This window comes from Lagopus leucura, unplaced genomic scaffold (assembly GCF_019238085.1).
Source record: "Lagopus leucura isolate 7727_CA_CO unplaced genomic scaffold, USGS_WTPT01 Super-Scaffold_100127, whole genome shotgun sequence".
NCBI lineage: Eukaryota > Metazoa > Chordata > Aves > Galliformes > Phasianidae > Lagopus > Lagopus leucura.
The window spans coordinates 170520-181418 of NW_024962330.1; the positions used below are offsets into that span (position 1 = coordinate 170520).

At 63.2% G+C, this 10899-nt stretch overlaps 3 protein-coding genes across 3 annotated transcripts in view; 1 reads left to right on the plus strand and 2 right to left on the minus strand.

Annotated features, from left to right (window-relative positions):
* SEMA6C (semaphorin 6C) overlaps positions 1 to 2248 on the plus strand; it is a 5766-nt gene extending 3518 nt beyond the window's left edge. Inside the window, 7 exon segments of the mRNA XM_042887933.1 lie at positions 229 to 366; positions 432 to 509; positions 642 to 697; positions 955 to 1005; positions 1337 to 1792; positions 1795 to 1992; positions 1995 to 2248. Of these exon segments, the coding sequence (XP_042743867.1) occupies positions 229 to 366; positions 432 to 509; positions 642 to 697; positions 955 to 1005; positions 1337 to 1792; positions 1795 to 1992; positions 1995 to 2206 (1189 nt within the window). The 3' untranslated portion in view covers positions 2207 to 2248.
* Positions 2249 to 2814: 566 nt separating this feature from the next.
* On the minus strand, positions 2815 to 8454 carry GABPB2 (GA binding protein transcription factor subunit beta 2). Its single transcript, XM_042887963.1, is given in 4 exon segments — positions 2815 to 3140; positions 3143 to 3224; positions 3477 to 3605; positions 6600 to 8454. Coding segments are annotated over 4 exon segments (507 nt in total). The 5' UTR covers positions 6813 to 8454; the 3' UTR covers positions 2815 to 3057.
* Positions 8455 to 9592: 1138 nt separating this feature from the next.
* Positions 9593 to 10836, minus strand: MLLT11 (MLLT11 transcription factor 7 cofactor). The gene has a single exon (XM_042887941.1). The coding sequence runs from the start codon at positions 10824 to 10826 to the stop codon at positions 10581 to 10583; it is 246 nt and encodes an 81-aa protein (XP_042743875.1). The 5' UTR covers positions 10827 to 10836; the 3' UTR covers positions 9593 to 10580.
* Between the last annotated feature and the right edge of the window lie 63 nt (positions 10837 to 10899).

The window sequence follows — 10899 nt, forward strand, 5'->3', positions numbered from 1 at the left end:
GGGGGGCGCTGATGGGGGCTTTGTGGGTGCCATGGGGTCATGGGGGGTGCTGATGGGGGCTTTGTGGGTGCCATGGGGTCAGGTGGGTGTGGTGGCGTTGGGTGGGCGCTCCGGGGCCGTGTAGGTGCCACGTGGGACTGCTGGGGGTAATGGGGCCACGTGGGTGCTGTGGGGCCCTGCGGGGCCGTGGGGCGCCTCTGGGCACTGCAGGGCTTGTGGGGTCTGCAGGTGCCGGGGGCCGCGTGGCGCCAGCCGGGTGCTGGGGTTGGAGCTGCACCCCGAAGGCCGAGAGCTGATCGTCGCCTTCTCAGGGTGCATCGTGCGACTGCCCCTGAGCCGCTGCGCCCGGCACGGGCAGTGCCGCCGGTATGGGGACACAGGGGGCACGGGGGACCCCCGGCGGCCCCACGCTGAGTGCTGACCCCACACAGGAGCTGCCTGGCGGCGCGGGACCCCTACTGCGTCTGGCTGCCCCCCGGGGGCTGCGTCCCCTTCTCTAAGGACCTCCCGTGAGTGTGTCCCCTCCTCCCCAGTGCAGTGTGGGGCTGCAGGGGGGAAGAGGTGACCCCAATTCTTGGGCGTCCCATCCCTGGGGGGTGGGGGACCAATGTGTCCCCACTGTGTCCCCACTGTGTTCCCAGGGACGGCTTTGAGCAGGACGTGGAGGGGTCCATCGGGCTGACGGGGACCTGCCCAGGTGAGGGGACAGCAGGGACATCTGGGGATGTGGGGTCTGGGGGGAATGCAGATGGCATCAAGGGGGGCAGCTAGGGACAGTGGGGGGGTGGGGGCACAGAGGAATATTTGGGGACACTGGGAGATGTGGGGAATATTGGGGGCGTTGGGAGACATCTGGGGCCCTTGGGCACCGCGAGTGACACCAGGGGGACCTTTGGGATACACTGGGAGGGGGACATGGGTGGTCCCAGACTCGACCCCGCTCTGCTCTCCCAGGTGCAGCATCTGCAGGGGACAGGGATGGGGACAACGGGGACGTGGCCCACGGTGAGTGACACCCACGCTTCCCCCAGCTGGGACAGTCCTGGGGGGGGACCCTGAGTCTGGAAGGGGACACACGGACCAGGAGGGGGCTGTGGGGCGGGGAAGGGGCACAGGGAGGGAATGGGACCCAAAGGATGGGGGGAGGACCCCGAGGACCACGGGCTGGGGATGGGACAGGGGGGATGTGGGGACAATGGAGGGGCCTTGGGGACAGGAGTGACGCAGGTACACGGGAACCCGGGAGAGGGAGAAGGACCTGAAGGACCACGGAGGGGGACGGGACGGAGGAGGAGTGGCAGGAGGGACACGGTGCCACCTTTGGTGCTGCCTGCAGGGGTCCGCGGAGCGGTGCGGGAGGCGGCGGTGCCGGTGCCGGTGCTGGTGGGCTGCGTGCTGGGCGCCTTCGTGCTGGGAGCGCTGGTGGCGGGACTGGGAGCCGCCTGCACCCGCCGACCGGCAGCACCCAAAGGCGCCCCCGAGCCCCCCAGCCCGCACCCCTCGCCCGCCCCGCGCCTCTACCCCCCGCTGCCCCCTCACGACGGGGCCCCGGACCCCCACCCCGAGCCGCCCAGCCCGGAGCCCCCCACCAGGACGCCCCACGGGCTCAGCGCCCCGCAGCCCCCCGGCCCGGGACCCCCGCTCAGAGCCATCCCAGAGGGCTCAGGAGCCGCAGGGCGGTCGCTGCCCCCCCCCGGCCCCGTGGCCAACCGGGTGCAGCCGGGTTCCGCTTCGTTGGCCCCGTGGGACGGAGCCCCACGGCGCCTCGACGTGCCCCCCGACAGCCCCCCGCCGCCCCGCCGGCCGCTGGCACAGAGACACTCCCTGGAGGGGGCAGCGAGAGCAGCCGGCGCGGCGCGCGGCCTCATCCGCATGCACTCCCTGGGGGCTCCGGGGGGGGGCCCACCGTGGGCTCCCCACGCCGTTCCCCTGCAGCGCTCGCTCTCCGTGAAGCCCCCCCTGCCGCCCAAACCCCCCCCGGCGCTCTGAGCCCCTGCGGGTCCCCCGCGCCGCAGGGACACGGGGGGCTCCGTATCCGCTCTCCCACCGCCCCCAGGTGACGAGTGTCCCTACGGCCCCCCGCTGCTGGGGTCCCTCGTGCCCCCACATCCCCGTTTTTCATGTTTTCCCCCTAATTTATTCAGCGCTGTGGGACCCCCCGGGGGGCGGGGCTGCGCCCCAGGGCTGGGCTTGTCCTACCGTGTAGGGCAATTAAAACCGCGTCGGGCAATTAAAGAGACGAGCGGTGCGTTCTGCTGCCCGCGTGGCTCCGCTGGGCCGTGGGGATGGGGGCGGGGGCTGGGGGTGCTCGAGGGGGACGGAGGGCACAGAGGTCGGGGCAGAAGAGAGAGCTGCTCCCGGTGGGGGTACAAAGCAGTCCAAAATCGTCTCAAGGTTGACATCTCCACGCTTCCAAATACGCAGAGCGGGAGCTGCCCCCCCCGGGGGGCCGCACAGATGCACAGAGGGCGGGGGGGCGGCACGACCCCCACCCCCTGAGCGGGGGCGCCAGGCGCCGTGCCTGGCACAGGGCGACCCTGGTCCTGTAAGGGCAGATTAAAGCAGTAATGCGATTTGCGGGAGGTGCCTGGGGGGCGGGGAGGTCGCCCCTCACCCCACTGCCGGTGTGGGTTCGCTAATTCAGCCCTAACGAAGCCCCAGAACCGTGCGTCACCCACACGGGGACAGCAGTCGCCCCTGAACTGCGTGTCAGAGCGGAGGACCTCCTCTGCCCCCACCTTTGGTCACAGAACTGGGACCAAAGGACAGAACCAACCCACGGACTGCAAAGAGCGAAAACAAACAACCCAAACATTCGGGCAATGAAAACAGCTGTTGTTAGAAAAGGTTTTGGCATCTTCAGAGAAGAGCTCAGTGAAAAAGCGGCCGGTGCGTCCGGAGCCGGCCCGGCTCTCGCAGCTCGTACTCGGCGCTGCGGCACACAGGGGGTCCCGCCCAGCCCCCACCTCCAGCTCTCCTCGCTGCCTCAGCCCGCGCTGGCTGCAGCCGCCCCGGCAGCGCTGTGTTTCCGCTCCAGCCCCGCTCCCACAGCCACCGTTAGGAGGTGTCGGACCCCGCGGCGCTGTCGGCCACCTGCTCCGTTCCCAGCGCGGTTCCCTCGCCGTCCTCTGAGCTCACACAGCTGCGCACGGCTTGCTGATGCTGTTCTGCTCCCCCAGTGCCGTGCTGGGCCGCTGCTGGGCCGCTTCCCCTTCGGTGCTGCCCTACAGAAAACAGAGCTGAGCTGCAGAGGCTGCACCGTGCAGGAAGGGTGCAGCAGCACAGCTGGCTCTGAGCAGCACCCGGCGCCGCGGCACAGCAGGACAACGCACAGGGCCGCGATGGGGATGAGAGCAGAGGCTCAGTGCAGCCATTTCCTCGTTGTGCCCCATGAGGCCGCCGGCACCAGGCGCCCTGCATCCCCAGAGCTGCCGAGCAGCACCAGGCAGGCAGTGGTTTGCGGCCGTGAGGCTCACCTCACTTTCCTCCACGTCGTTCCTGTTTTGCTCTGCTTTCAGCCTCTTGGCTGGTGGCTTTTCTCCTCCTTCTGCATCGCCCCCGTCCCCAGCTGTGGTCTCCTCTGCAGCCCGACCAGCAGCTACAGGCTGGGAAACCAAGAGGTGACAGAAATGCAATAAGCAGCTGGGGCCTTCCAGCCGAGGAACAGAGCTGTTCTCAAACATCCCCTGTGCAGGCAGCCCCAGGACCAGCTCTGGGCACTGCAACAGCCACAAACCTTCTGAGAAGTGTGTTCTGAACCTGATAACACGGGCTGTCTTCAGGCCAGCAGCAAGAACCACCCAGCCCAGGAGAGACAGACGGTGTGAGCACCGAGGGCAGCAGTGCCCCACAGCTCAATGAATGGGTTACAACCAGGGATCGTTTGTAGTAATTTGGCAAGCAATTCTGATCAATTAACAGCTTTAGAGGACTGCTTTCTATTCCCGAGGCCTGCAAGCAGACAGCAGCGATGTAACCCTCAACACTGGAGGAGAGCTCATTTCCTAATCCCTTTTCCTGCTCCGATATTAATCCACATCGGCACGCAGCCCTGCGGCGTACTGAAGGCTCTCAGGAGAGCAGGCCGAAGCGCCCTGAGGAAACGCAAACACGGAGCAGCTCTGGAGCTCAGCCCGGCTCCGTGCCCCACCTTCACACCTTGCGCCCCCAGCCCAACCCCCACAGCGGCCGCGCAGTGAAGGGCGGGGGGCTCGGATCTCTGCTTAAGGAGGTCGCCGCGGCTCCGCGATCCCGTTCTGCTCAGCTCCGGTCACGTTCAGACGGGGCTCCACGCGGCTCCCAGACACCCGGCACCTCCGTGCCGTGCGCCCAGCAGCGCCCTCGCGGTGGCGAGCGGAGAGGAGCAGCGCCGCCCTGCCCTGCCGGCTGGCTCCGGGCACAGCGGCCCGGGGAACCGTCGGCCTTCAGGGCCGCAGGGCCCGCTGCCGGCCATCTGCTCCTGCCCTCCCGCCCGTCCCGCGCGGTGCCGACACAGGGCCGGCGAGGCCGGCTGGCTGCGGGCTGCCGGGGCGACGCCGTCGGTGCCGATGGTGACGACGCGCTGCCCTCTGCTGCCCGCAGCTCCTCTGCGTCGCCTTGGGAAATGAGGTCAGTGCCAACAGGAAAACAACAGAAGCGTCAGCGTTTCCGCCTCTCTTCCTTGAATTGAAAGCCAGGCCGGGTGGCCGAGCTCGGGTACAACCTGGAAACAGCGAGCCTTAGCGAGAGTGGGGGAAACAGCACAGCGCAGCGGGCGCGCGTAAAACACTGCCGAGAAAAAGCTCTTTTCTGCAGATTAGCGAGACCAAAGCATTAGCATTCCAGCTCATTAATTAGGAGGACTGCAGCTGGAAGCAGCTGGTAAGCAGATCTTCCTTCATGACCCTTCCCCGGCTCTGAGGTGATGATGGCAGCCGCTGCCCCGGGTTATGAGCAGACAGCAGGCGGGACGGCACGGCCTGCAGGGAATGGGGACAGCGGGGAGCTGCCGTGCACTGGGAGCAGAGGGGGGACATCCGAGCGCAAGGGCTGAGAACCTCCGTGGCACTTGCAGAGCTCCAGTTACCTCCGGTTTGAAGCACTGAGCTGCGGAGAAAGAAAGACCCAAAGGGGAAGCGTGGTGTGAACTCTGACTGCCACGCTCCTGAACGCGACCCGGCTCAAAGGGCAGGCAAGGCCCTTTCTTTCTCCCCCCTCGGTTCAGTAAGGGAAAGTACAGTCACTGCTGCAGCGATCTGAGTGTGATAAGCAGCGCTCAGCTCCCCAAACAATGCTCCTTCCTCCAATTGACCGCAGCGATTCCTATTCAAAGGCAGGCTTTGTAAGAACGGAGCAGGAAATCTGAGGTTAAAGGGTGCAAACAGCCCTTTATTGGCACGCACACAAACTAGAACCGCCCCACAGACTGAAAAATCAGCACTAAAAAGATCCTGCACCTCACCCCGCACCACAGGGGAGTGCTTTCCCCCCTGCAGCCCACCTGCTGCCCTCGCCCTCGATTTTAGGAAGGTTTTGAGGGACCGATTTGCACAGAACGCTCCCAAGGCCTGGGCTGCGCACACAGCTCGCAGCAGCCCATAATCGGATTCCTCGCACCCGCCGAGCGCTAATTCCTCCGTAAAACCCCTCCAGGCTGCGGGACTATTCGTAGCGGTAAAAGGGTTCAAGGGACGCCGGCGGCCGCTGATGCCCTCTGGTGGGAAACGAGGAGCGCAGCACGGAGCAGCGCCGCCGGTCACCGCGGGGCCGAAGGAGGTCGGCCGGGATCTGAGGAGCGCTCACGGGAGGAGGCTGCGCCCAGCCTGCGCTCAGCGGCCCGCCCGTGTGGTGGGAAAGGAGCAGCGGTTTGGATTTCCCCAAACGCAGTTAGTGACAAACTCTGGAATTACCCCAGCCCCCGTTTGGCTCAGCCTTAACTGAGTGCTTTCCCACCAAAGCGTGGCTTACAGAGCAATGAGGAACCGAATTACTGCCACCAACACAGGAGCGACGAGCACACGTGTGCGTAACGCACGTCCGCAGGGCTGTTCATTCTGCAAGGACTTTCCCTCTTCTCCTTGCTCAGCACTCGCAGATCGTGCACCCAGCTCCTCTGCAGCCAACAGAGAACAAAGCCAACACACCCCAGCAGCGCTGCAGTGCTGAGGGTTTTGCACAGGCTACAACAGCCATTCCTCTCTTGCAATCATCCTAATCCATCTTCTGAGGCTCTGGAGCAGCACCACAGCTGAGCTCCGCCACACACAGCAGATCCAGCCTCCTGCGCTGGCTGGGAATCACCCAGCAAAAAGAGAGAAAACTCTTGGGCTCCGTGGCCAGAAGCCAACACCTGCTGTGCGTGGTGGCTGCCCTTCCTGCACCCAACATCCGTCTGCCCTCTGCTGCGAGCACCCTGCACCCCTGCCAACGCAGGGACGTTCCCACACAGCCCTGTGACAGCAATGCAGAAGGGCTGCGGATCTGCCGCGTCACACCGAGTACACGGAGCCGCCTCAGCGCTCCAATCCGAGCATCAGGGCAGGATTGCCTCAGAACCATCAGCTCAGTTCTCCCTGCAGCTTTGTGTCAATCACCAGCAGGTTCCTCCCCTGTCTGCCTACCTGCAGGGTCACCGGGGTCTCCGGATCGTTCTTGTCCAAAGCGATGTCAGGGGGTGATTTATCAAACCTGCCCAAGGCGTGGACATGGGCTCTGTATCTGACGAGCAGCTCCACCACGGCCCGGTGGTTGTGTTCTGCTGCCCAGTGTAGAGCAGTCATTTTCAGCATGTCCTTGGCATCCACAAATCGTTCTGAAAGAGGAACACGGCCCATCAGGGTGCTTCCCGCAGCACAGAGCACTGAGGAGCAGCAAGAAACCCTCAGGGCTCAGCCATGCCCTCAGCCTCGGCCGTTCCTTGCCGGGTGTTGTGCCAAAGACACAGAACTCTGACACTGTGGGTAAAGAGGTAACACTGAAAGAGCAGCTCTGAAAGAGGCTGAGCATCACAGAGAATAAATGGCAAACAAGGAGTCAGGACAGCATTTAAGCTCCGAGCGGCTCCCCCAACCCCAGCAATGATCCCTCACAGAGAGAAGGCAAACCTCGTAACTCCCACGAAGGTCAGGAAAGAAGCAGAACCCAAATGCCACCAGTCCTGCAGGCAGCCCCGCAGACAACAGCGTATCTACTGATCCCAAACCACGCCAGCACCCAACCATTATGGCAGCACAGAGAACCACTGCATTTTCCCCCACATCAGGGTTACGCTGGCATGCCGGTCTGTGAAAGCCCAGCTTTAAGGCCCATCCATTCACTCTGACAACACTCCAATTGTCTACAAACACACAGCTGTGCAGGCAGGCCGTGGGCCGTGCAGGGCAACAGCGATTCCAACTGCACCGAGGCCACAATGCAACATCTTTTTATTGCCTTCAACTGCTTCTCTATGAAACTGCTGGAAGCTCTAAGAGGGCCTGCTTTTAAATGAAGAATTCAAAAGTGAAGCACTGCAACACTGCACACAGAGCCACCAGGAGGCCCTGCAGCAAAGCCAAGCACAAACCTCAACCCCACCTCTCACTGGGCAGCCTTTGGCAGCTCTAAAATCACATCTTGTATGTCTGCGTTGGGAAGAGCTGTGAATTTAAGTGTTCAGCTGGAACATGCAACGCTTGAGGTTGGGAACCAAGAGATGTTTGGCTCACTATCACGAATGCATCAGTGCAGGCTGGGGGCTGAGCTGCTGAAGGGAGCTCTGTGGGTGCTGGCGGCCAGCAGACGGACCACGAACCAGCAGCGGGCCCTGCTGGCCAAGAGGGATCATGGTTCCCCGGGCTGCAGCTCAGAATGGGGCCGGCAGGGCAGAGCGGCGCTGCTCCCCTCCGCTCTGCCACGGGGAGGCAACGGCTGCGGCGCTGAGCCCAGCACGGGGCTCCCCAGTTCAGCGCAAACCCGAAGTGCTGGGAGAGCCCTGCAGAGACGGTGGGGCCTCAGCACCTCCTGATGGGAGCCCCGGGACGGTTCACCTGGGGAAGAGCTGGCTAAGAAGGGTCTGATCAGCGCTGATCTGAAGGGCGGAGCTCAGGAGGAGTGCTGGGCTCTGCTCAGCACAGGGTAAGGGGCGGTGGGTGCAGCCTGGAGCCCGGGGAATTCCGTCTGAACATGCAAACTTTTGTGCTGTGAGGAGAACGGCGCAGAGGAATTGAAGAGATCTCTGGAGAAATCCAACCCCGCCTGGACGCAATCCCGCTGCAGGGAACTGCTTTGGGGGGCTTTGGAGCGGAGGACCTCCAGGAGTCCCAGCGCCGCAGTTGGGGGATCCTCCGAACGCTGCAGCTCATAGGAACCACTGCAGAGCCCCAGCCACGGCGCTTCGTCACACAGTCACCTCCCTCAGCGCTCACCTACGGGGCTGCACCGAACCCTACGGACCCCCATCACCCCTCAGGGCGAACGGGCCCTCCCTGCCCCCACCCCAAAACGCTCTGAGGGCCCCCATGAGAGATCCCTAAAGCCAACCGGCACCTCATCGTCCTCCCGACGCCCATCCCTCAGCGTCCCCTCACACCCCCCAGCCCCACTCACGCTCCGCTCATTCCCTCTTCCCTCTTCCCTCTTCCCTCTCCCCTCTCCCCTCTCCTCCCCCCCCGGCTCTCAGCCGCCCCCCACGCCCTCCTTCCCCCCTCACGGTGGTTCCCGCCCCTTCCCGCCGCGCGCACGCAAAATGGCCGCCGCGGAAGGATACGGCGCGCAGCGACCAAAGAGTCCGCCGGGAGCGGAGGGAAGGAGATGGGGTCTGCAGCGGGCACGGGGCGGTCTGAGGGATTCCTCCTCCTTCTTTCTCCTCTTTCTTTCCGACCACAGGGCGGGAGAAAGGTGCCGAGAATCCAAGGGGCCCAGGGGGGATTATTTTCTCGAGCGGAGGGATCTCAGTCTACCTCACGCAGAGGGAGCGATGAGTCCTCATAGTTCCGGCAGAGGCGTTTGGCGCCAACTATAAAAGGGCGGCGGCGGTTCTGTGAGGGTTGGGCTGCCTTTGGTGGGTGCGGCGTCTGTTTGGGGAAGCGGGGTTCAGAAATGTGTGATTTTTGCCTGTAGTGGTTTTTGTGGTTTTGTTTTGTTTTGTTTTAAACTCGTATGTTTTACTGCTGGCTCCAGCACTGCTTCAGTGCGTTTCTGATCTCTGTGCCCTGTGTTCTCTGTTCCCATCCCTCCTTCCCTCCTCTGCTTTGTCCTGTCAGTTCTCTGCACCTCCAGGCAAAGTGAGGCGCTGTTTATTCATTTTTAACCCGCAGTGATGATTTACAGTTGAAGTGGGTGCGGTGTCTGAGCCCTGGAGGTGATCTTGGGGGGGGAGGTGTTATGGGGTGGAATGCATTGATGGAAAGGAACCCGTAGAGCAGAACCCAAAGGCTGCGGGAGCTGGGTGACCCACCGGGTTACAGATCGTATCCTGAGCCCCAGAGAGCGGCGTGGGGCCGGAGATGGCAGCCTTCTTCATTCCTATTAAAGAAGGCGCTATATGGAGCTGAGCAGCGCAGCACCCAGCCCTGGGATCCTGGCACTGAGGATGGGAAAGGAGCAGCACTCATAGGAGGACATTCAGCACTCATAGGAGGACATTCAGCCTTTATTGGCAGGTGCAGAAGGCGGTACAGGGAAGCAGCAGTGCCAGACTGCCGGCACAGCGGCTGTGTGCACTGTGGGGCCGTGGCAGAAACCAGGACAAACCTGACACAGTTCTGTGGGGGCAGGGGGCGGGTGAACACAGCGGGTGGGGGGCGAAAGGCATCGGGTTGTGGAGGAAAATGGGGCGGCGGCTCTACTTTGAACCCGTTTTTCTCTCTTTCAGGCAGGAATGGGACACAGCTGTGTTGACAGGATGCTGGTCCTCCAGTGGCAGCTGTCTGCAGATGCACGGGCTGTGCCTGCTGCCAGCAGTGGAGGTGATGCTCCTCACGGATGGCTGGGCAGCCCCACGTGGGTTACAGGCTCAGATTGGCACCCACTTTTCCAGCCCGTGTTTTGGAGTTGGGATTTTCCACCTCTGCCAGCAGTGCATCATTGTCAGAGGTGTGGCTCTCACTGGGGAGTTATGCCCAGCTCTGGTGCCTTGCCAGCGCTCTGACTGCTACCAGCTGCCTGCCCCTCTTTTTTTAGGTCACTTTTGGGATGTTTTGCATCATGGCTTTCCTACGGCTTCCCATGGCACTGCATCCAACCCCAAACGCACCCACAATGACAGCTGCTGTTTGCTCTCCCAGAAAACAATCTTGGGGGGAAAAAAAATAAAACACCACAACCAAAGCACATAAAAATCCGAAGCGAGTGGAGCTTTGGTTCCTTTCTCTGATTTCAACACAGCACTGAGGAGCGAAGCAGACGGGTTCCATCCCAAGGACAGCCTGGCTCCGCTCGCCCCGCCGCGTTCCCAGGAGGGATGGAGGAGGTGAGGCGGTGCCGCAGGGCTGGGCTGAGCACAGGCTTCCTTAGCAGCGCCCAGGGGTTTAAAATAAAGCAAAACCAAACACCCGACACCGCACAGAACCAACAAAACCGAACCCTGGCACGCCTGGCAACGGGGAGCAGGGAGGAGGGCATCAGATGAGGTCGAATTCGAAGGAGCTGAGGCTGGCGATGGGCGCCCTCCAGAAGTTGAAGCTGCTGAAGGGCAGCAGGCTGTCCTCCTCCGCACGGCCGGGCTCCTGGGCCACCTCGGGCACTTTGCCATGGGGGGCATAGAGGGACCCCAGGCCCAGCCCCTCCAGCTCCGCCAGCTCCAGCCGCGGGATGGGCATCCTCCAGTAGATGAAGGAGTCGTACTGACTGCTGATGGTGTCCAGCATGGTGGGGCTGCAGGGGAGGGGAGGGGTGACCTGGGCTGGCGGTGCTGCCGGCGGGTGAACCCAGCCTGAAATG

Excerpts from the sequence above, each read along its gene's own strand:
- MLLT11 (XM_042887941.1), bottom strand. The coding sequence starts at position 10,826 with ATGCTGGACACCATCAGCAGTCAGTACGACTCCTTCATCTACTGGAGG.